This window comes from Lactuca virosa, chromosome 4 (genome assembly GCF_052849685.1).
Source record: "Lactuca virosa cultivar CGN04683 chromosome 4, Lactuca_virosa_CGN04683_v6, whole genome shotgun sequence".
NCBI lineage: Eukaryota > Viridiplantae > Streptophyta > Magnoliopsida > Asterales > Asteraceae > Lactuca > Lactuca virosa.
Genome location: NC_136429.1, coordinates 536,044,708 through 536,071,095, shown reverse-complemented (window position 1 = coordinate 536,071,095; position 26,388 = coordinate 536,044,708). Strand labels below are relative to the sequence as shown.

General features: G+C 35.6%; 1 protein-coding gene across 1 annotated transcript; it reads left to right on the top strand.

Annotated features, from left to right (window-relative positions):
• Positions 1-994: 994 nt before the first annotated feature.
• On the top strand, positions 995-2,035 carry LOC145109597 (NAC domain-containing protein 83-like). Its single transcript, XM_079046793.1, has 3 exons — positions 995-1,274; positions 1,351-1,589; positions 1,685-2,035. Exons 1-3 carry the CDS (start codon positions 1,073-1,075, stop codon positions 1,856-1,858), a joined length of 615 nt encoding a protein of 204 aa, XP_078902919.1. The 5' UTR covers positions 995-1,072; the 3' UTR covers positions 1,859-2,035.
• The last annotated feature ends 24,353 nt before the right edge of the window (positions 2,036-26,388 follow it).

Below are 26,388 nucleotides of genomic sequence, written 5' to 3'. Positions count from 1 at the left end.
TCCCTTAGGGCATCCACAATCCTTTGAACTCTATAGAGTTCAATAGATTGCCACATCATCCATTAAACATTTATCCAACACCACTCACAACTCATTAAACACTTATTCAATCATAATCACCACTTTATTCCTTCTATTGAATCATTCAATGATCGTTCAACTCCTCCATTTAACTCTACTCCATATCATCACCCAAACTTGGGCATCCACAATGTATAATACTTCTTTGGAATTCTCTATTCCAAAAATAATGGTTATTTTTTTCAAATTAAAAAAAAACAAATTGATTACTATTAATAAATTACTTATTTTACCTTTATAGAGTTCAATGGATTGCCACATCATCCATTACACATTTATCCAACACCACCTACAACCCATTAAACACCTATTCAATCATAATCACCACTTTATTACTTCTATTGAATCATTCAATGATCATTCAACTCTTCCATTTAACTCTACTCCATATTATCACCCACACTTGGGCTTCCACAATGTATAATACTTCTTTGGAATGCTCTATTCCAAAAATAATTGTTATTTTTTTCAAATTAAAAAAAAAAACCAAATTGATTACTATTAATAAATTACTTATTTTCCCTTAGGGCATCCACAATCTTTTGAACTCTATAGAGTTCAATGGATTGTCACATCATCCATTAAACATTTATTCAACACCACACACAACCCATTAAACACATATTCGATCATAATCACGACTTTATTCCTTCTATTGAATCATTCAATGATCGTTCAACTCTTTTATTTAACTCTACTCCATATTATCACCAACACTTCATTCAACTCTTATTCAATCCTAGTCAATCTCTTATTCAACTATTATACTTATGTGATGCTCTTATCTCTATCATGCCTTGTTTGTCGTTTTGCTACCGCTAGAACTGTTGTCTTCATTTTTAATAATTTATCCTACAAATTATTATTTTATATGTCTAGGAAAAGGGAAACAAGACTTTTTAGTTAAGTTTCTGATAAATACTTGTCTTGTTAACATCCGAGTCCTATTTGATTGTGGTTGTCATTTACAGCTCGATCCATCCATCCGCACATGGAGCTGGAAGATACCCTCGAGACCAGCCGCACGACGGCAATTCGGAAGCTTCAGATGCCGATTGGATATCGTTTTCGTCCTAGAGACGAAGAGATCATCATCCATTACCTGCGCCCCAAGGTATTGTCCTTCCCTTTGCCGGCCACGGCCATCCTCCACGCCCACCACCTCTTCCTCCACCATCCATCACGTCTCCCAGGTACGTACGTCGCTACCCCTTCCTTCCATTCTTTTATTTCTGTTAAAGATTGATTTTTTTTCATGTGTGTTTCCAGGTAACCCGAAGGAGAAAAGGTATTTCTTCTGCAAAACAAGTTCCCACCGTCCCTTTTCCAATCCAGCCGGCTTCTGGAAACCCATCATTAACAGCCACAAGTTCATTTTAGCTCCTGGTTGCAACCATCCTATCGGTTTCAAAAAATGCTTTGTTTTCTACCAAATTTCCAATCAACGCCGCTCCAGGACCCCATGGATCTTGCATCAGTTCCGGCTTCTATATCCCTTACCAAACAAGGTACGTACGTACATACGTATGTGTGTTTCATTGATTTGGTTAATTAAATATGTGTAATATTTCTGTTATTTGATGTTCCGAGTTTCTTATTGAAGATGGAAGAATGGACGGTATGCAGCGTCCACATGAGTAAAAAGCACACCAAATCTCAGCAGCGGATCCATAAAAAGGAAGAAGAAAGTATTGAACATGATTCCATGGAGGATGACTTTGGTCCTCCTCAACAAACATTGGATGATGGGGCAGAATTCGTTGAAACTAGTTTGTAATTCCTTGGTACTGTTAAGTTTGAGAAACTGAGTCTTTTGAGTTTTGATTATTAGGTAGGTAGTAGGTTACCACCATTTAATTAAGATGGATACATGGAGGAATCCACATTAAGTGGTTATATGAATTTTTGAAAACAGGAAGCCTTCTAATCTTTTCTTTTTGTTTTTCCTCGATAATTCAGTTTTTTTTAACCCTTTTACCTATTAAATACAATAAAAAGTAGTAGGTACATGTGTGTGGTTAACTGTGTATGGATCAGAAAAGGAAATCCTGATAAAAGTATAACAATTAAATATGTAAAAATCAAAGGAGTTAGGAAAGAGTGATTGTTAATATAGACATATTTATTCATTAGTTGAAAAAAGGGTTCTGAAGTGCAAAGTAACAAGCAAGTCCAAGAAAGGAAGTTGCATATTAAATTAATTTGAGAGTTAAAAGATACATAGCAGGGAGTGTGTCATTTTTTGTGAGATTTTCAAGGTTTTGATGTTTGTGTTCGAGTATTTTTATAAAAGACATGTCAAGAATATGATTCCTCTACTCTAGCTCCTTATTTATATAAATTCCTTTTATATTCTGTTGGTTGGATGAAATTGTTTTGCATGTATTTTTATATCGTTTCAATAAGATGCAACTAATTTTTCATGTGTAACAAATATTTTATATATCTTCACGTTCTTTTGCTTGGTATTGAATATTAAGATTTTTTTTTTAAACAATGAAATTTCAATCAATAATAATAATTTCAAAACTTTTTATGGTAAAATTGGCGTGTTATATATATATATATATATATATATATATATATATATATATATATATATATATATATATATATATATATATCAAAGACGTTTTAAATAAATAAATATATAATAAGTAAGATTAAAGAAAGGGGGACAGGTGAGTTTGACCAAGAAAAAGGGGTTTCGTAAAAATAGTGGTCAACCTGAGGTAGGACTGTCAGTCAGCACCCAATGGGGGAAAACAGAGGTATCACTGGTAGCCTATACCTATAGTTACGACTCAACTTTTTTCGAAAACATAGAAACTGTTTGAAAGATTTTGGTCCAAAAACAAAATATTTACAAAAATCACAAATCTAAGCTAATTTTCCTTATCATTTTATAAAGTATGATTAAAACTAATGAAAAAAAAATCCACAAACAACTATGTTTTCAAGAATAAATTATATGAATGTCCCTGTAGTTTGAGATTTCTGCGTGTTTAGTTTCTAACATTTTTTTAAGTCGGAAAGTCCATCAAACGTTATTGTGTTACGTCTTTGGTCCCTATTAAAAAACTATTTTGTCAATAATATATTTTTTGATTTTCTATAATTTATTTATTAGTTTTAAATTAAAAAAAAAAAAAAAAGCAAAACCTTCGGCCCACTCATTTCTTTTTACCCCAGATTGATTCTCTCTCTCACTCTCAGACTCCCTCTTATCCTTCTTGTCGCCACCTCTAAGTGATTCGTCGATCTGCACCGAATTGTATTGGATCTTTACCGGAGGGGAGTTGACATTCCCTAGCCATTGACCACCATCGGACCACCGACTTCCATCGATCTTTTCAAATCTTCATTTTCATTTTTTTTCTTTATGGATTCAAGGGACATAAGTGATGGTGGTGGTGGGTTTTACTAGAGACATGTCAGTTTGACTAATTTGACGAGATTAGAGATTTAAGGCTCATAATTTTGCTATCTGGTTCATCTCTACAGTTTATATGAAATTTTGTTGGCTTCACTGTTAATTCCATTTTACAGGTTTACTGTTTTGGTTTTTGATTTTTATTTTTATGTTGGTTAAAGATTTTGGTTGAATGGAGAAGATGACTTCATCGGAGAAGACCACGGACAATGGCTAAACGGATGATTCATATTTTCATAGAGTGGTGGGACATTAAATGTGACACCTTATTTATTAAACATTTTCTTAATAAATTAATAAGAAATAAAACAAAAAATGAATAAAAAATAAATAAAAAGAGAAATATATGCTTTTTAGGTTCGACATGAACCAAACGCGTAACAAAATTATATTTTATGGACTATCTTAGTTACAAAAAAGGGTTTAGGTTATATTTGATCACTTAATTTTTAATTTTGTGTTCATTTGGTCACTTAACTCATTTTAAATTTTAAAATGTCACTTAACTTTTAAATTTTTGTTAAAATGACCACTATGACCGGCAATAAGAGATTATCCTATTTTTTTTGGATATCTAAGGTCATTGAACTTTCTTTTTTGGCTATCTAGGTCACTAAACTTTTTTTAAGCTATAATTAGTCACTAAACATTTGAAATTGTGCTTATTCGGTCATACATATATATATATATATATTCCAAAATTTCATTTTTTTAATTTGATTTGTTTTGTTTTTACATGTTTTTCATGATTCGTTTTATAATTTTATTTTTTTTACTTTCGTTTTTATATGTTTTTTCATAATTTGTTTGTATAACTTCATTTTTAGTACATTTTCATGTTTTTTCACAATCTATTTTTACAACTTAACTTTTTTACTTCGTTTTCATGTTTTTTTCAAAATCCATTTTACAACTTCATTTTTTATATGTTTTTCGATAAAATGTGTTTAGCATTTTTGTATATTTGCTTCGACAATTAGATGTAAATTAATTGAACTACAAAATTATTAGCCAAAGTGGAAATCCTAGATCTATGAATTTATCACACATCTAATAACGTTGCATAATTAACAACTTTTTCATCTGAGTTCTAACGTTTTACCTATTACACCAGTAACAATACCCTATACATGTTTATCACATAAAAAGAATTATAATTACATAACTTACAATATCCATAGTTCGTGTTATCAAGTTGGATACTAATTGACCGAAGAGAATCATATGTTGGATCTATAATGTCATTAATCAAACAACATATATAATTTAGTACCAAAGGAAAACCAACCATAAAAACAATGAAAAAATGATGTTTTTTGTTTGAGAAAAATATGTGGGTGTTATTACTATTGTAATAGGTAAAATTTCATATAAGAAAGTTGTTAATTATGCAACGTTATTGGATGCATGAGAAACAAATAATTCTAGGATTATCATTTGGGTTAATAATTATATAGTTCAGTATTAACACTTAATTGACAAAATAAATATACGAAGCTCTAAAAAAATTATGAAAAAATATAAAAAAGAAAAAGAATAAAAAGTTGTAAAAATGAATTTTGGAAAAAAAACATGAAAGTAAATTATAAATAGTTTATTATAGGTTGACACCCTATTTGATTTTTAAGGTTTTTTTATTGGTTGAATTTGCATTGTTTTTTGAAAAAATAAATTATAAATAGTTTATTATAGGTTGACTTTTACTAAAACTGTTTATAGGGTATCTAAGGGGCGTTGATGCATTAATCAATCAGCATTTGTCATTTGGCAGTGTCCATGGCCATTTCGTATTGGTTTTCGAAGAGCCATTTCGTGTAGTCATTGTAATGCCCAATTCTTAGTGGACATTTTAGAAGTGGTTATTTTACATTTTCTAATGGGGGTTGGCTAAATGGACACCCCATTTTACCATTTAGACACCCTATATAATTTTTAAGGTATTTTTATTGGTTAAAATTACATTGTTTTTTGAAAAAGATTATTAAAAATAGTTACCTATTGGTTGACTTTTGATAAAAATGTATATAGGGTGTCTAAAGGGTGTCTTAATAGCAGCACCCTTTCTAATGTCAGCCATTTTGTAGAGGCCTTTTGTCAGTGTCATTTCGAGTTTTTGACTATATTGCTGCTTTTTAAAAACTTATTTACCTTATTTACCTAATAGGTACATTTTTAAACATATTTACCATATAAGATTTTTTAGGGGTGGAATTGGTACGGTACCAAATATTTTTTTTCCGAACCGTGTACCGTACCAATTATAATTGGTATGTAATTTTAGTTACCACTACCGTACCAAGTACAGTTGGTACCAACTTAATTGGTTACCAGTAAGTTCGGTTGGTACATGTTGGTAATGGTATATACCAACATGTATGAGTGTTTTACGAAGTAAGATTTATATGATATTATGCACTTAAAAGATACATGTGAGTTTTGTAAATAAGAGTTTTATGAATGGTTGGATTGGAAATTCGATACAAAAAAGATTTTATAATTTTGTAACATGAGTTTAAACTTAACAATAGAGTAAATAGGATATGTTAATATGAGTTTAAACTTTAAAAGTTACTAGACCGTAAATGCTAATATCAAAGCACTTGAACTCTTAACCGTCAAATACATTTAAAGTTAAAATATACAATATTTTATTTATATGAAAAATAAATTGATTGGTACGGTAATATCGTGACATTTAAAACTTTGTACCATTACCGTACCATTATTAATTAATTGGTACGGTACTACCAGCCAAACATGTTGGCTACCAAACATATTAGCTACCAATATAATTGGTTCGGTTGGTACACATGTTGGTTGGTTTTCCATGGTACATATTTGCTACTCCTAAGATTTTTAGCATTTTTCTATATGTGCCATGTTCCCTTCTTTTTTTTCACACGAAATGAACCAAAAAAAAGACCACATTCATATTCACATAAAATCTTCTCTTTAACTTATTGTTTAATTCTTTAATATAATCTTTTTGATTTTTTTTAGTTTTTGTTATTAATTTTTATTACTTTTTTTTGCAAATATCATTTTAACTAATAAAGCTTCTTACAATAACCAACAAACAACTTTTTAAATCTAAACCAACAAACACCATCTTAAACTTAAAAAAAATCATAAATACAATATTTTAAGTACAAAACCAATAATCGTTTGTTATAAAAGATAAACGAAAATAAGAAACATGTGAAATAACTTGATTCGGTAACTATTATCTGCAAAAAAAAGATATAAACAGTAATTATGACCAATACACTTCTTTAAACAATGACGGTGCCGATACACTACATGAGATAGTGAGGAAACGGATCAGGTACTCTTATTACTTTTTGAGTAAAATCGGTTTGGAAGGAAATTAACGTAAATGAACCAAATTGGTAAATTGAGTTGGACAAATTTTGTATGGTTTAGTTTAAACATATCAAGACACAAATTCATCTTGTGGCTTGCATTTTTGGGTCAATTAAAATATCAAGACCAACTTAGGAATTGGGAATTAAAAAAAGAGATGTCATGTGTTTGTGGCAATAATCAACTTGATTATGGTTACTCAAAAGAGGCTTGACAAAGGATGGGGGATTTAAAAGTAACTATTTGCAATGTACATGGAAGATTGAAAGCAAGAAGCTTTGGGGGATTTAAAAGTAACTATTTGCAATGTACATGGAAGATTGAAAGCATCTTGAGAATGATATTTTTAAATTTTCTTCTTAATGCCTCTTTTATCCACCCATGGAAAGAGAGGAATGAGAGACGCTTTAAGAAGATATGATCAGATTGATTTTGGAAGAATTTTTGTTTAAACTATTTTGATATGAAATCTGGTCACAGTGGCTTAAATGTGAAAATTAAAGAAATTTGGTTATTACAAAAGGAAAATATTAGTTTTTATTATCTTCATTGATAACACAAAATTAATTTTTAGAACTGTTTTATTAATAATTGGCTATTGGGTTTTTAGATACAGTGGGGTTTGGAAACTTTTAGATATCAAGTGTAGAATTGTCCAAAATAGATACTAAAAAGAACCAGAAATTTTTTGCCAGCCTGATAAATTCGATCATGGCAACATTTTACACATTTAATCTTCCCAACTAGGCGGTTATGAAAATAATAAAGTTTATATTATCTTACTAGGTGTGAAACTCGTGTACTACACGGGTTGATTAAAAAAATTTATATAAGAAGATATGAACATGAAACATTTTTTTAAAAGAAAACATTAAATATCAAAGTATAAACACTAAGTATTTTTTAAAACAAAATTTCAAAATATATACAAAAAAAATGATTAAAAAATAAATAATTAAATTTATACTAATAAAACAAACTATAGAAAAATCATTATATTTTGACCATATAACCTTTTTTTTAGTTTGTCAATAAAAAACAATAAATTTTGATTATTTTTTCTATATAGACCATTTTGCCTAAAATGACAATGAACTTTGAAAAAAACATAACAATTTTGAATTATATATATTGAAGGAAATATATTAAAATTTGAAAATATAAGGAAACAAATTAATAACACATTAATTACTTTCTATAACCTAAAAATTAGATAGTTAATTAAAAAAATTAAAAATTACCACAAAATGACAAGTGAAAATTAATTTCTAAGAATTAACCACAAAATTACATGTGTCAAAATGCATGAAAACATGACATGTGGGAAAAAGATTTTCATTTATTAGTATGGATAAATAACACATACGGTTAAACAAAGAGATGGATGTGCACAACAATCGTTTAATAAAATGCCTACATGAATTTTGAAGTTCGATTCTACTTTGGGATTGCTTCACATTTTTGCTAAGCTAAGTTTATACGATAAATCGTTATACTTAAAAGCTATTATTTATCCGGTACGAAGTAATTTTTTTGTTGGATTTTTTTATTTTCAGTTTTTTATTCGAATTGATAGTATCATACCCGTGGTGGAAAATGCCCCAATGTTGTTGATTGCGTGTGCCATCAAAATGTTTTGTTTCAATCCAATACCAGCAAAATACTCCCTCCGTCCCATATTAATAGTCCATGTTTCCTTTTTGATTTGTCCCAAAATAATTGCCTACTTCTAAAAATGAATATGTATTTTACCATAATACCCCTCATTGTTAGTTAAATTACCATAAAATTAAATGCAACTACCATAGAATTAAATGCAACAGAAGGATAAGACTGTCATTTTATTTAATAAAGTTAATGATAATTAATGTTTTCTTAAACTGTGTGTTTTTTGTCTGTGGACTATTATTTTGGGACGGAGGGAGTAACAATTAAGAATTGAAGCACAAAATCTTGATATCTTTTCTCCTTTATTCATTTGAATTCTCCTTAGTTTTTATAAATATTTTATTTTTAGTTATTAATATTGATTTTTTTAGAGAATTTCGTATATGTCCTTATTAAATATGAAAATATCATATTTGTACAATCTAATTTTTAAATATCATATTTACCCTTTATAAAGTTTCAAAATATCATATCTGCCCAAATTTTTATTTTTAACATTTTATAATCAATTTAGATAACTATTTTTAACAATTGACTTTTATACCCCTTATAAATGTAAATGCAAAATATCATTTATATTTGAAAAAACATCATAAATGGTCCATGTGGTTACCCAAAATCTGAAGTTTAGTCCTCGTGGTTTAAAAACCTCATAGATGGTCCCTGTGTTTTCAAAACTTTTGATGTTTGGTCCTTTTTGCTAACTCCGTTAAGTTTGTCCGTTAACTGAAGGGTATTTTCGTCATTTCACCACCACAGAGACCATTTATGATGTTTTCTCGTATTTTTTAAAAAAAGAAAAATTTAAACATAATTAAATATATAAAAGCTCTCTCTCTCTCTCTCTCTCTCTCTCAACAAACACATACATACACTAGATCCCCACTATTCTTCCCCAGCCTAACCATTCACCTTCATCGATCCTTGCTTCCCAATCTAATCATCCATCTCAATCTGGTGAACCAAACCTCCCACCATTTCCGTTTTCGGTTCCCACCTCCTCCGATAACTCCATCGCCTCCAATGTCCGGTGGCCCCGTCTGAAAGCTTCACCGCTTCCCCATCATTGCTCGCCGGATATCAGAGCATCATCATAAATCTCTCTTCATCCTCAACGAATTTCAAGTCGGAAGCCTCTCTTCATCCCACTAGATTTCAATCTGGAAACCACTTAAACGCTCTTCATCCCCACCGGAAAAACCTCCCAAGATACCAATGTTTTTGTGGCGGTTGTTCTGTCTGGTGGTGTTGCGAATCTGATGGCTAATGGTATCGGTGGTGGAGGGTTTATGGTTGTTCGATCTGTGTATATGTTGGAAACCGTAGCATTTGATTTCAGGGAAACTGCTTCGGCGGCTTCCAAACAAGTTTAATCGATTTCATTCAATGGGGGGTTTTGCCTAATTTTGTTTTCGACTCGTTGAAGCACTGATCTCCGATTTCTTACATTTTTTGCATCTGATAATTTTGAAGGTCTATGTTCTAGTGTAGTTGATGGACTGTGATTGGTTTAATGAATGAGATGGTTGTTTTTGCTCATTATTGATTGGGTATTCACATGGGAGAAAAAATGAACAATTTCAATGAAGAAGATGAAGAATACGATATTAATAAAGATAATGGCGGTGGTGAAGGTTATGTGGTGGTTTGGCAGGTGGAAGTTAACGATGACGATGGTGTTTTGTAGTGCTGGAATGGAGAAATAAGGGTGGTGATTTTGGTCTAATGATAGCAGTGGTGATGGTGGATGGTGGTGTACGAGAGAGAGAGAGAGAGAGAGAGAGAGAGAGAGAGAGAGACCTTGGATATTAAATTTAATTTTTAAAAAATAAATAAATAAAAGAAAGGAAAACCTCATAAAAGGTCCCTGGATAGGTAAATGACGGAAATACCTTCATTTAACGGTGGAAAGTTAACAGAGTTAGCAAAAAGGACCAAACATCAAAAGTTTTGAAAGCATAGGGACCATCTATGACGTTTTTAAACCACAAGGATTAAACTTCAGATTTTGAGAAACTACAGGGACCATATATGATGTTTTTTCTTTATATTTATATTGCTTAAACTGACAATTTAAAACAACCATAACAACAAATTATTAGTAATCGGCGTTCATAGTCATCGATTTATAATTAACGATGCAAACACCTAAAACAACAAACTGAACCTTAAGTTAAGTTAAAAACACATATTTAAAACAATCGCCCGGAAAAAAAAATTGGCCCCTTGACAAAACAAAGTAAGGAACTAACAAGAATTTGATAAAATAAAGCACATTATATGATAAAGTATAGTGGTAATTTTTTCGCCTTTTAGCGGACAATTGCCTTGTGCTCATCAACATTATGATTTTTACCTTTATTACTTGCCACGTGCTGGATTTCTACATACCATGATATGTGCTTTAATTAACAATATATATACTCTAATACTCTGCAAAATATATATATATATATATATATATATATATATATATATATACACCATAAAGCTCACCACATTCTCAACGAAGAGAGGATGTATACGGTGGCGGTTGTATTGGTTTTGGGGGTAAGATCCGACGATGATTTGAGATAAATGGCGTGTTTGGTAAAAGTAGCTGTTAGCTGGAAGCGGGTAGCGGTTAGCTGGTAGCGGGTAGCTGGTAGCGTGTAGCGGGTAGCTGGTAGCGGGAAACTGGAAGCGGGTAGCGGTTAGCTGGTAGCGGGTAGCTGGTAGCGTGTAGCGGGTAGCTGGTAGCGGGAAACTGTAACTTTTATTTGTTATATGAATGTTTGGCAAAAGTAGCTGGAAGCTTTTGAAATATATAAAATTACATAAAAGGACAATTGATTAAAAATAAATAAATATATAAATATATTTTTAAGGGTAATTATGGAAATCGATTTCAAAAGCTCAGTAGCGTTTTGTTAAACGCTACACGAAGTAGCTTTTAGAATTCGAACGTTTTGTTTAAACTAAAAGTTAAACGCTCGTACCGCCAAACAAAGATTTTTGTTTAAACTAGAGCGTTTTGTTAAAAGCTAAAAGCTAGAAGCTCCCAAACGCTTCCAAAAGCTCCGTGCCAAACACGCCCAAAGAGACATAGGATTTTCTATGAGAGAGATACAATGATATTTTGGGAATTATTTTAAATTGCTAAGGGTATAATTGTAAACTAATAAAATAGAATAATTCAAACTGGCTATAAATCATTTTATAACTGTTAAAAATAAAAATTTGGGTAAATATGATATTTTGAGGTTTATGAAGGATAAATATGATATTTAAAGTTTAGGTTGGACAAATATGATATTTTGATGTTTAATAAGGGCATATATGAAATTCTCCCATTTTTTTTTCTTACCCATGGTAACCACGGGTTGTAACCTAGTATCTAATATGACATTAACATCCATCTACAATCAAATACATAAAATCAGAAGAAAGAAAAGCTAGAAAAAGAATACATAAATCATGACCTGTTATTAAAGCAAAACATGTGATTGAAGCAAAAACAAAACAGAAATGGAATACAACATCAGCAAAAGCAAAAACAAAACATTCATAATCCAATACAAATCAGAAATCAACAATCAAACAACATCAGCCTATCAAACAAACAAACAAACCTGTGATTGAATAAAAAACAAAACAGAAATCGAACTTAGAAATCAAAATTCGAACTCACTAAAGATTACATCATGTGATCGAAGCATAAACAAAACAGAAATTGAACTCACAAATGTAGAAATCAAAATTCGGACTCACTGAAGATTACAGCCTGTGATTGAATGTGACAACCCGAAATTTCTATCTTGTACAGTCATTCAATTCAATCACAGTTAGACTTGTTTCTGCTATCTTTTAGCATTGTTAAGGGTCTGTTTGAGTGTTCTGAGCCTCGTACATTCAAGTATTTGGTGTTAGGAAGTATCTGCTAGAGTTCATGGTGCAAAATTCGAGCCGGAAAACTCCAAGTCTTGGAGTTTACGGCCGTAAACTAGAGATTACGGCCGTAAACTCTTGGCTGGCTGTAAACTCCTCCCATATACATGATATTCCTTCATTTTTCACCACTTCTCACACTTCCAACTCAAGAAACTCGATTCTCTCTCAACTATCATCAAGGGTTTTCATCTTGATCTTCAAATATGTAAGTGTTTCTTCCATTTGTTAGTTGGTACCTTGCTTAATCTAGTGAAACCCTATGATTTCATCCATGATTTCATCTCTTTTGGGTAGATCTTCAAATCTTCATCACTTACACCAAGAACACCTACTTGTTCTTGGACCGTGAACACCCCCTTCAAGCTTCAAAACGTAAGTATCCTTCCATATACTAGTTATCCTATAGAAGCTATTAACATACACCCTTGAAAACAACCATTTCCCAAGAACAATAAGAGTTTACGACCATGAGCATCTCCCTTGGCCGTAAACCCTCCTCAAGATCTTCTTGGCCGTAAACACCTTGGCTGTAAACACCCTTGGCCGTAAACACCAAGGCCGTGAACACCCTTGTGTGGCCGTAAACCCCCTTGGAACAATCCTATATGATTGTAACACTTCAATCCAAGTGTTTCCTAGTCCCTAAGGTGGTTCCGTATCATAATTAGTTTTTATATACACTAATTATATACATATATGTGTCATTATATGATTAATAGGATCCTTTTGTGCTCGAGGCTTCACTTGACACTTAGCATCCTATATCGATCTTACATTCGAATCACTCACTACAGGTGAGTTCATACCCCTTAACTTATCTTTTAAATGATTTTAAATGCTTTTATGGGGGGAATACAACTAGAACTATTATAGTTATTATATCAATCACATGTGATTAATAACTAACAAAACAAATGGATTTTCTTATACTTCAAACTGCTTCATCAAACAAACTCTTCAAAACATTTTATAAACTGACATCAAGTCATCTGTTACCATTCAAATGGTTAAAACTCTTTTATATGTTAAAGTTTCTTTTAAACTCTCTTAAACTTATATATATTGTCAAAATCATGTCTATATGTATATAGTTATATAAGTAAGGTTGAAAGGACTTAGGACTGATAACTCACTTTATTTCCTGTTCCTTGTTTGGTTGTGGACTTAGGGTATCCGGTTGTTTGTCCGAGTGTCGTTTAAATCTTAGTTATATATTATGTATATGTGTATAGATATAAAATTTCCTACATCAGTTCAGCACCTTTGGGTAGCAAAGGGGTACAAACCCACTCAGTCGTTCAAACAACATTACTAGTAAACTATAATAGGTATAGTTTAGAGGTTTACTACTCACTATTTCTAGTACAATGAAACATACAAGAGTCAGTTCATTCATGAGTCAATACAAACTTACTATTATGAGAAACAGAAAGAACATACTATTATGAGAAACAGAAAGAACATACTATGATGAGAAACGAAGAGAACATACACTACACTATACACGAGAACATACAATACACTAGAACAGAGAGAACATACAACACACTAGAACATACTATACAAACACTAGAATACTACAACATTAATGTGAGCCACTACTTCATGGCATGGCAATCTACTGTTGTGTCATGTTTTGTAACCAGAGTCTCCTGGAGGGAGAGCGTGAATTGGTGTATAGATCTATACGGGATTGACTATCCTACACTTTGTTGCCAGCTACAGTGGGACCTGCAGGTCTACGGGTGACTAATGTCATACCATTTTGATGTCTTCGAGCGTCGTGTTTTAACTAGTCGATCAAGCATGGTTACAACTATATCACATTTTACCTTAATTAAAACAATTGTTTTAAGGTAGTTAGTACAACGGTAGTAGCTATATACAAATACTACAAGTACATCTTTATTATTTTCCCACTACATTCAAATTGTGATCTTCTCACATAAACGGTAATGTAAACTATATTTTTGGTAATGATAGTCTGTCTTTGGGAAAATTACAAACTTTTACAAACAAACAACATACAGAACATTCGGGCCTTGGTAGAAGGCTACTTTTTAGTAGAAAATATAGTATTATCTAGGAGATACAAACACTTGCAAACATTTACTGCTAACACTTACAAACATTTACATCAAACATTTACAAACACTTTCATACAAGCAATGACATTAGAATACTTATGCACTCACCAGCTTTAATACTGATCTATGCTTTCAAAATAACTTGTATTCTCAGGTCACCAGTAGACAGGTACCGATGACCAGGTTTTTGAGAAGACGGAGCTTTCAAGACTCGTCCTTATTTTGATTATTCATTTTTGGTGTCTTATAAACTGCACAGAACACTTGTATTAAATTATATTATTAATGCAATGGATGATGTTGTTGCTTGTTTACTATTATGCATTGTTGTGATACTGTACATGACGTCCTCCGCCCCAGAACGTTTCCGCCGTTCCGGTTTTGGGGTGTGACATTGAAGCAAAAACAAAACAGAAATTGAACCTAAACTGAAGATTACAGCCTTAAAATCGAAGTTGTTAAAAAATGAACCTGCAATTGAAGCAAAAAACATACCTTCCATGGAATGTAGTCGCCGCTGTAGTGTCGCCGGCGTCGCCGCTGGAATCGTCGGCGTCGTAGTTGGACTCCCCGGCAGAAGAAGAACCGGAGGTGTGTAGGCTGCAACGTCGTTTTTTACTTTGGGAGAAAGAACGATGGTAAGAAAATAGGGCACGATGTTTTTTTTATTTAATCGCTAAAAACCCTATATTGTAATTATGATTAAAAGTATACCCATTGGGTAAATAAAATTTTCAAAAACACCTATATCGTCAAAAACTTGTGTCATTTCGTGGTGCTCATTTCTTGTTTCATATATATTAAATGTATGGGTTTGCGACTAACTAAGACCATAATCCATGTAAATAAGAAGCATAGTGCACCGCGTATTTAAACTCACAGAATCATCATTAAAAATCATTCATATTCTGAATTCATAGTGTACCATGCTAATCTATCTATAATTGACACATTCAAGGAGACTCGCTTATGGAAGCTCCTTGCCCCCACATTGTGTTATGTCTGGGGTGTTTAAGTGAAGATGAGTCACCAATCGACCATGATTTCGCCACCTGGAAGTCTACAACCAAGTAAAAAAGACATACACGTAAAATCTAATGCATGTTCGCCACTGCTAGTAGTCCACAAACATATAAAGCAAGCATATACGGTAAATTTGATCATGAAGGTTTCCGTCGCTATACACATGACATCTCAACATATCGAAGATATATGTTGATGAAAGTCAATAGAAAAGATATCACAACAAACACTGAGGATAATTACAATTTCTAAATGTAGATACCATTACCGCTTAGATCCTAGAAAGAGTAAGGTCCCGTTTGATAAATACTGACTCAGAAAGTGTTGACTGAGAAAGGTCTGTCTGGGTAAGAAATCCTGATTGAGTAAGAAACCATTGTGTTTGATTGTACATCTGACTGAATGTGCTGACTGATAAAAATGACCATTTTACCCTATTGCTTTATATAGTGATGGATGAAGTTGCTAAAGAATTATAGAAACATACAAATTTTCATAAAAATATAAATTACACACAAATACTTTAAAAATTCAAATAAAAATTATAATAGGAATCATTGTTTTTATAAAGTTATAAATAAATTCATTGTTTTTCAACAATTCAAACAATTCATTCATTTACCAGTTTCACATTCATCAATCAATTTAAAAGATTAATAGTTAGCCATTAATTTGAAGTTTAATAATTTTGTGTTACTTATGAGACATGCAACAAACACTAGCCATAACACTTGGAACAAAAACATCAAATATTAAAAGGAAAAGAAATGATAAACTCATTTGAATACAATCACATATAATCTGAATAACATTGAATTTTCAATCCCTAAAATAAAGTGATTGCATCTTGAATTTACAGAATAAAAAATAGAATAATAAGATCCAATATTATTTCTACAATAGTCACACTACATTAGAGCTTGGAAAATCCAAGAACAGATGAGTGGTCTAGCTCTTGTTGAACCTATAACTTTCTTTGATAAAAATTCAATTCATAACAAACTAAAGAACAATTACACAACATAAATAGAGATTGTCAAGTCATGTATTGTCATAAGTCATAACTCATCCAAGTGAGATATGAAAACAACATGAACTTGATTTGGTTTCAGTAAGAGACTGGTAGGAGTTTGTTTTCACAACATAATTTGGTTTAACACATCCAAGTGAGATGAAACAACATGAATTTGAGGCAGATTGAGGCATCACACTGTTGACGAAGGGTTTCATACATGTTTTAATGGTGGAATGACCAATCCTGATGTCATGACTCCGGGTTAAACCTAAATCGATGTATAAGCAAATCAATTGGATGATATTTAAATGCATAAATTCCAATATTCATGATTCAAATAGAACAAACCAACAGAATCAGAATAAAAAAACATAAAGTAGATGGTCGATTTTAATTCATGGCATATAATCCAAAATTAAAGAACAATCCCATATCGATTGACAGAGGAAGGGACATAACTATTTTCTCGATAGAAAAAGGAAGCGATGACATCGATGGAAGAAGGAAGCAATGGCGATGGCGATGACGACAAGGATGATGATTTTTGTCACTGAGAAGAGGAGAGATTTGGCTCAAGACCGGAGGAGATGGATGAGGGGTAAGCTTGGGAAGTTTATCAGTCAACAACTTTTTTTAAGGTCTTGGTCAGATGGAAAAATACCCGGTCAGATGGAAAAATGTGCAAATCAAACGGGATGGATCGGACTGGGTCAGAAAAAGGTCTGACCGGGATCGGACTAGGTCAGAAAAAGGTCTGACCGGACCCAGTCAGACCCAAATCAAACAAGACCTAAATACTTTTTACTTGTATCCATCTAAAGTAGAAGTATGTGTATTCCGTGTAAAATCACTCAAAGAGGGAAAGTAACATAGTCTTTTAGCACATATAGCTCGCTACCATGTTGCACAATTAAACTTCTTTCGTAAGGGAGTCAAGGCTTTTGAAGTAGTTGACCCTTACATAATAATTGTTGCAGAAAAACGTCACATTAATTACCAACATAATGATGAGACTGTTGGGGAGGGTGAAGGCATAAGAAACCAATAGATCACTAATAATGGAGAATTGAGTTTTAACTACATATAGAAGAAACATAGGCTTGATGATGTTGCCACTTCATCAAATATAAGACTAAATGGTATTGTAAAGATGTTTCCGCCGGTAATCCGATTTGGCATGTTTTTCCGGCGGTAACACTGTAACATCCCGACTCCCAGGTATAATATTTAATTAATTTATATTCATGTTGTCAGAGCAACTCGACGAGTTGGAGGCCCCAAATCACCGAGTAGAGAATTAAACACTCGCGTGACTTTTAGAGTCTACTCGACGAGTTGGTAGACCCCAACTCAACGAGTAGGAGCTGAGTATGAAAACCCTAATTTTCAGGGTTTGTGTCCAATTTAAAGGACCTTAAGCCTTCATTTCCGCCTCCTTTATCACATTAACATCCTGAGAGAAACCCTAAATGAGCTGCTATCATCTGTGAGAGAGAGAGGCTAAAAGTGTATGATTTGGTGCATTCTTAGAAGGAGATAGGAGAGCAAAATACATGGAACGAGAAGAAGGCCTTGGATCCAGTGCTCCTTTAGTACTAGCTGCTAACTGGAGGTAAAAAGCTATCACCTTGATCATTGTTTGGTTAGATCTCTTCTTTAGGAAGTTTGTGGCCATTTCCATCTTCCTTTTGAGCCTTTGAGTCATTTGAGCATGACATGAAGGTGAAACTTCAGATCTGGACTGTATGAGGTCCCTTAAGCATAAAGATCCAAGCTTTATCAAGCTATTGGCCAAGTTCCTCACATTAAACCTTCTATAGAGTTTTGTTTTGGCATTTTGAGCCCTAGGTTCCATGCATGGACGTAAAGCTTGCAACTTTACGTGGTATTTCAACCTTGGGAGGCTAGATCTAGAGTTTGGGACTTTAGTTCTGCTTAGAATCGTCTGAATGAGAAATGGACTAGAGGGATTCAACGAGTCCATGAGCCAACTCGACGAGTCGGTTAGGGTTTTCCCCTATAGTCTGGACGCGCTACAACTCAGCGAGTTGATGAGACAAATCGACGGGTTGAGTTGGATTTTCCCGATACTTAGAGAGAACAAAAGAACTCGACGAGTCGCATAGGTGCAATCGACGAGTTGGGTCAACATGGAATGTTGACTCGAGCGTTGACTTCTGTTGACTTTTAGGGTTTGGTCAAGACATGAGTTATGGAGATCATGGAGGGGTAAAATAGTGTTTCACCCTTTTCGAGAGTGAGAGAAGGGGTTAGCTTAACTTTTTAGAGTTGTGGTTATAAATTGTTAATTAGAGATGATTATATTATGTAGGCGGAGTCTAGACTGTTCGTGGGGTACTAGATCTACTTGCTTACTTACGAGGTGAGTCTTCTCACTATACTTGCCTGAGTGGTAATACTTTGTGGCCGGAGGGTCTTATATGCTTATACTCAGTTATGTGATATCATGAATTTGTCTTGGTGATTATTCTATATATTATGTGCTTTATTGGTTAGGACCGGAGGGTCTAACCCGAGTTGTGAGACCGGAGGGTCCTCACTGAGACACATGGACTGGAGGGTCCTTATCGAGACATAGCCATGAGAGGACAATTATTTGTGTGTGGTATTTTGGGGAACTCACTAAGATTCGTGCTTAGAGTGTTGTGTGATATGTGTTTCAGGTACCTCTCAGGATCACGGGAAGGCGCCGACTTGATTGTACACACTAGTTAGAGTTATGTTTTGAGGATTCTGGGATATTATCAAACATTTTATGTCTTGTGTTTTAAGCACTATACATTTTGTGGTTTTTGAGAAATGTGAGAATGTGTTTTTATGTGGTTTAAAAATGAAAAATTTATTTGAAAATTACAGTGTTACAAGTTGATATCAGAGCCTTGGTTTGAGGGATTCGGATGTACTCTCGGGTATGTCTGAACTCCAACTGAGGATTTGAGAAAATTTTCTAAAAGAAATGATTTTTCTAAAGCGAGTAAGAGAATTTAAGAGAAAATGAGACGGATCAGTGTGTACAATCAGCCAGAGCCTGAATGGTGATTTCCCAAAATACCATTACTTGTTTATATTATGAGATACTTATGATATATTAGAGCTACATGCTAGAGGATAGGCTAGGTATTTCAGAAATTAGGGATAGAGTTGCCTGATTCAGGATGCCTTAGCCTAGGGAATGCTATTTATTAATACTATCTGCTATTTGCTCTATGTATGTGTTGAATAGGAGTACCTAGCAAGAATCTTTTAGAGAGAGCCTTGAGTCGAGGAGTAATTTAGGAGAGATACTTAAATGAGCACTTGCGGAGTATACTAAGAGAGTAGTTTGATATCTGTGAGGGATGGATCACTTGTGAATTAGGATCCTAGGAGGAGGACATGGGGCGACTACAGGTTGGTGTGGAAGGTAGTATTGGACCAGTACTACTGAAAGCACCAGATCTGTATGCGGCCCAAGTAAGAACCTTAGGATGCTAAGGAGCATGTAGGGGTGGGTAATTGAGTGTGTGAGTGTTTGAGCTGGTCTCTAATGATTTTGTGTTTGCGTTTCAGAGACACTATGGTGATTACCCGCAACAACCCCAGGAGTAGTGATACCTGTGACGAGGAGATCCGTAGGATCATTCGTGAGGAGGTGGTCGCAACTATCAGAGAGGCCATACCAGAGATGTTCGGGTCTATTAAGACCACCGTTATTAAGACTTTTGATGAGTGATACGCTGCTGTCACAGAGGCTGCTGCTGCCGCAGCCACCGCAGCCTTAGCTGCTGCGAGGCCTCAGGGGAGTGATTCGTTGTTGCTTCGGGAGTTCAGCAACACGAAGCCACCGGAGTTCGACGGGACCCATGACTCGATTGCTTCTAAGAGATGGATTTCTGATATTGAGGGATGTTTCTATACATGTTCATGCCCTAAGGACCTGAAGGTCCAATTTGCGCTGAACTAGCTTCGCTTCGGAGCGAAGGACTGGTGGAGGTTTGTGACGACTGCTTATTCTCATGCAGACCATGCATCAGTGACATGGGTGAGGTTCACACAACTATTCCAAGATGAGTACGTTGCCTAGGTGGAGAGGGAGCGGTTGGTCCATGAGTTTTTGTCTCTCAAGCAGAACACAGAAACCGTGACAGAGATTACGAGGATGTTTCATGAGAGGGTGCTGTTTTGCCCCGAGCACGTGTCAACGAAGCAGGCACGTGTGAGCCGGTACTTGAGCATATTGAGGCGAGATATTCGAGAGTTCATGGAGAACCCATCATATCGGACATTGGCTGAGCTACAGACCAATGCCAGGAGGAGGGAGATTGAGCTGGAGTTTCAGGCTAGAGAGGAGGGGGAGTCAGGGTAGAGACAGGAGACCAGTACAGTCGCAACCCGTGACCAAGCGCTAAGCCCGCTTATTCGAGAGCTGGAGGCCAGAAGGGCCACACTTGTAGCAAGTGCGACAAGAGTCATGAGGGATCTTGTCGAGCATGGATTTGATACAAATGTGGCAAGGAGGGGCATATGGTGAAGGACTGCCCCAAGGGATTTGCGGTTTGCTTTCATTGCAACCAGACCGGCCATCGGAAGGATGAGTGTCCTCAGCTCACACAGGGATCAGCCCAGGCTTCTGCTCCTACCGCTTCGCGCGTTACTGATGATCGGCCAATGAAGGCCGAGGCTTCGAGAGCTTGTGGGAGAGCATTCTAGCTGACTGCGGAGGAGGTCGGCGCCGTGCCTGATGTTGTTGCTGGTACGTATTTCATTATTTATGATATTTTGAGATTTGTTTATGCTTATGTTGTGTTGTATATAAGTACTTGTCTTATAAGTTTTGTGCCTGCTTTGGTGTTATTTGACTTGGGTGCGAGTCGATCTTTCGTGTCTTTATCCTTTAGTCGTCACATTAGTGTTAGACGCGAGACGTTGAGTCGACCACTTAGGGTTTCTATAGCCGATGAGCATGCAGTCTATGCCAATGATGTATTCCGGGGATGTGTATTAGATATTTTCGGTGTTGAGTTCCCGATAAATCAGGTGCCGATAGCGATGGGTGATGTTTGTGTCATAGTGGGCATGGATTGGTTGAGCCGGTTCGGAGCTGTGATTGACTGTGAGCGTTAAATGGTGACCATACGAGACCCTAGTGGGGGAGTACTTACTGTGTATGGCGAGGGAGAGTTTACAGCAGGGATGCATGGGCTTTTTAGCATCTGTGATGGATACGAGAGTTGGCACTGAGAGGCCGAGTTCTATTTCCGATGTTCAGGTAGTGTGTGAGTTCCCGAATGTTTTCCCTGAGGAATTGTCGGGTGTGCCTCCCGAGAGGCAAGTGGAGTTCCAGATCGATTTGATTCCGGGTGTGGCGCCTATTGCAAAGGCACCTTATCGCCTTACGCCGCCCGAGATGCAGGAGTTATCCTCACAGCTCCAGGAGCTGCTGGGGAAGGGTTTTATTAGACCGAGTAGCTCACCGTGGGGAGCGCCGATACTTTTTGTCAAGAAAAAGGATGGTTCACACCGGATGTGCATCGACTACCGGGAGTTGAACAAGATGACGGTCAAGAACCGTTATCCACTACCGAGGATCGACGATTTATTCGATCAGTTGCAGGGGGCGTCTTGGTTTTCCATGATTGATTTGAGATCTAGGTATCATCAGATGAGAGTTTGCGATGAGGATATCCAGAAGACGGCCTTTAGGACTCGTTATGGGCACTATGAGTTTGTGGTGATGCCTTTCGGACTCACCAACACACCGGCAACGTTCATGGACCTCATGAACCGGGTGTGCAGGGCCATGTTTAACAGGTCGGTGATCGTGTTCATCGATGACATTTTGGTGTACTCGAGGTATAGGGAACAACATAAGGAGCATATTCGGGAGATCCTTGGAGTATTGAGGATAGAGAGGCTTTATGCCAAATTCTCCAAGTGTGATTTCCGGTTACGAGAGGTCCAGTTCTTGGGACACCTCGTTAACCAAAATGGGATTTTGGTCGACTTGACCAAGATTGAGGCAGTCATGCGATAGGAGGTGCCGAGATCCCCATCCAAGATCAGGAGTTTTCTGGGTCTGGCAGGCTACTATCGGAGGTTTATTAGAGATTTCTCCAAAATTGTCGTTCCTCTCACCAGATTGACCAGGAAGGTTGTTACTTTTTTTTGGGGGCTCGAGCAGCAGGCTTCATTCGAGACTCTTCGCCAGAGATTGTGCGAAGCTCCAGTGTTAGCCCTTCCTAAGGGGTGGAGGACTTCGTAGTCTACTATGATGCATCTATATCATGGATGGGTTCCATTTTGATGCAGAGGGGACACGTGATAGCATATGCGTCAAGGCAGCTGAAGCCTCACGAGACGAGGTATCCCACCCATGATTTAGAGTTGGGGGCGGTGGTGTTCGCCCTCAAGATCTGGCTCCACTATCTTTATGGTGTCCGGTGTACCATATACACGAACCATAAAAGCCTGAAGTACCTTATGGATCAGCCCAACCTGAATATGAGACAGAGGAGGTGGTTGGATGTAGTGAAGGACTATGACTGTGAGATTTTGTATCACCCTGGCAAGGCTAATGTGGTAGCCGATGCCCTGAGTCGTAGAGCAGTGAGTGCTCCGATCTGAGATGTGTGCATGAGGATGACGGTGATGACTCTAGTCTCAGATACCATCCGAGAGGCCCAGGTGGTGGCCATGAGACCAGAGAACCATAAGAGGGAGCTGGTGATCGACCAGATTTCTGAGTTTGAGACAGATAGTCGGGGGCTTATGACCTTCTGTGGGCGGATATGGGTGCCATATACGGGTGGAGCTCGACAGATTTTGATGGAGGAGGCCCATAAGTCGAGGTTTTCCATTCACCCTGGGGCCACTAAGATATATTTGGACTTGAGAAGGGACTATTAGTGGCCCTGTATGAAGAGAGATGTGGCATGGGTAGTCGAGAGATGCTTGACCTGTCGTCAAGTGTGACAACCGTCAAAATTGAGTCAAGTCAAAGTCAAAAAAAGTCAACAAGTCAAAACCAATCGACTCAATTAACCCTTGTATATTAGGGTTTACACTATGTAATTACTGTACAGTGCAATATTTTAATGAGAGAAACATTATTTGGAAAGTTCGTGTGTTGAATTTCCTAAGTCTCAAATGCAGTAAACATTGAACCAAAACGATAAAAAAATTATTGCACACTCATCGGGAGTGTGTACGACATTAAAACACGGTTTAACGGGGTTTACGAACCTTGCGTTGTGAAGCCGGACACTCAAATTAATCACAAACGAAACCTCTCTAAATCGTTTTCACTCTATCTCTTTCTATTTGAAATTTCTCCCAAATCTCTCCCAAATCTCTCTCAAAAGTTACTTTAACTTTTTGTAATCATTCGGGCCATCCCGACCCTTAACCGGGTCAAAACCCACTTGAAACGGGGTAAAAACGGGTAAAATAACCTTAAGGAACCAAAACCCTCCTATTAGAAGCGAAAACTCTCATGAGAAGCCTCTCAAGACCGAAGCCTCTCAGGACCGAAGCCTCTCATGAGAAGCCTCTCAGGACCGAAGCCACTCAGGACCGAAGCCTCTCATTAGAAGCCTCTCAGGACAGAAGCCTCGCATGAGAAGCCTCTCAGACAGCCCATGCGAGAGGTCTCGCAGACGGCCCCTTTTTACCGGTTTTTCGACTACGACTTCGTTTTAACTCCGTTTTTCATAATTTTAACGTGGGATTTTCATCCAAAACTTTATTTTATAAACTAAGGCCCCAAAATATATAAATCTCCAGGGTTTTTATAAAAATGTATTAAAAGAATTGGTGGTTGGACTAATTATTGAGGGAATATTTGCTTTTCCTTATTTTATGACAAAAGTAAGCCACCACCACCTCACTCTATGATCAGCCACTCTTTCCCACTACTCCTTGTCACCTTAGTGGACCTTTACACCCTATCTCCAGCTCTTCCCACGTTCTAAGAGCTGGAGGATTGGTCCTCTCTCCTCATTCTCCTTAAAAGCCCTTTCATTCTACACTTAGCAACCAAGAACACTCTCCAAAATTCTCTCATCTTTTCTCTCAACTTCAAGAACTTCAAGGCTTTCTCCAAGGATTTCTTTCTTCAATTAGTAAGTATCTTCATCATTCACATAATTATTAAACTCCATTCTACTCAAATCATTGATATCTTACACAAATTCCATCTTATTCGGTGTTAGATTCTCGAATCATCACGACATCTTCTTAGTGTTCTTGGGTTGAACACTTCCTCTCTCTCACTTTCATCTACTGAAACCACATAAGGTGAGTTCATACCCCTACATTTACATGTTTTTCTTAAGTTTTAAGGGGGGAATACAAGTAAAATCATCAAGAACACAATTAAACTTTTTCTATCAGATTACATCAGAAAAGATGAACTTCGATCACAGACTATTTTGGTCAACTTAAATATTTTAGTTTTCAAAACTGTTCCAGGTGCAAGTAGTTCAAACTCTTAGCTTTAAAATGGCTACTTGCACATCTCCATATGATTTTTCTACAATTTATGGTGATTTTTACAAAACTGCCTATCATTTCAGAGGCAAACCCGGACCAGTCTGTGATTATGAACATTTTCACCTCTGTTAGAGATCACTAAAAATCATGATAAAATTTACGAACAAACTAGACTCATATTCCAAACTCTCAGAATTTGCGGATTTGGATTTAGAGCTTTGATGATTTTTCTATAAATTTTCTAAAAACAGTAACAGAAACTGTATACAACAAAAAGTTGCTGTCAATTTCATTTCACCTTGTAACATGTTGAGCAAGGTGTATATCTTTATGTGATTATATGTTATTGCAATATATGACATTTTATCTTAATATTTAGACACACATCAGTTTACAAATGGATTTGGACATATAAAATATAAAGAATAACAAGTGATTATAATCAAAGTACAACCGATACATTCAAACATTTAATAAACTATTTTGAATATAGTTTGCATACATTACTACGTACTACCCTTGGTTGATAAACTATAATAGGTATAGTTTATGATACATTACATAATACATACATTTAAAAAGGGTACATTTATACAAAGGATATTTTCATTAAGCAAGGTACGGCCATACGGTACCAAGTTTTCATAACACGTAATTCCGTTAATGACTTTATGAAACATTACATAACACATACATTTAAAAAGGGTACATTTATACAAAGGATATTTTCATTAAGCAAGGTACGGCCATACGGTACCAAGTTTTCATTACACTACACGTAAATTCGTTAATGACTTCTGTGAGACATTCGATTCAATTTACAAATAAGTCATGTATTATAACCAGAGTCTCCTCGAGGGAGAGCGTGATACTTGTGTATAGATCTATATTGGGTCTGACAAACCCACACCTTAGCTGCATGCAACAGCTAGACCGACAGGTCTGGGGTGACAAATGTCATAACATTTCCGACGCCTGAAGAACGTCGTTTCAGGCCAACTAGGTCATAGCATGGTTATAATAACTCACATGTGGTATTAACAAACATAGAATTTACGGGGATTTCACTAAAATCAAACGAGTTTATGTCGATTTAAACTTGCATTGTTTTACTATAAGGAACGAACACTACTTGTATATTTCGGTCTTTGGGTTTTAAGACTACATTTACACATTAAGGAAAATATTGGATTTTCTGGAACGAACAATACTTTTACAAGAAAAGGCTTTAATAAACTCACATAAAGTATTAATGAATATTGGAATTTACGGGAACTTCATTAAAATTAAACGAGTTT

Coding starts and splice junctions, on each gene's coding strand:
- LOC145109597 (XM_079046793.1), top strand. CDS start 1,073: ATGGAGCTGGAAGATACCCTCGAGACCAGCCGCACGACGGCAATTCGG. Junction 1,275..1,350: donor CCATCCATCACGTCTCCCAG/GTACGTACGTCG, acceptor GTGTGTTTCCAG/GTAACCCGAAGGAGAAAAGG. Junction 1,590..1,684: donor TATATCCCTTACCAAACAAG/GTACGTACGTAC, acceptor TTCTTATTGAAG/ATGGAAGAATGGACGGTATG.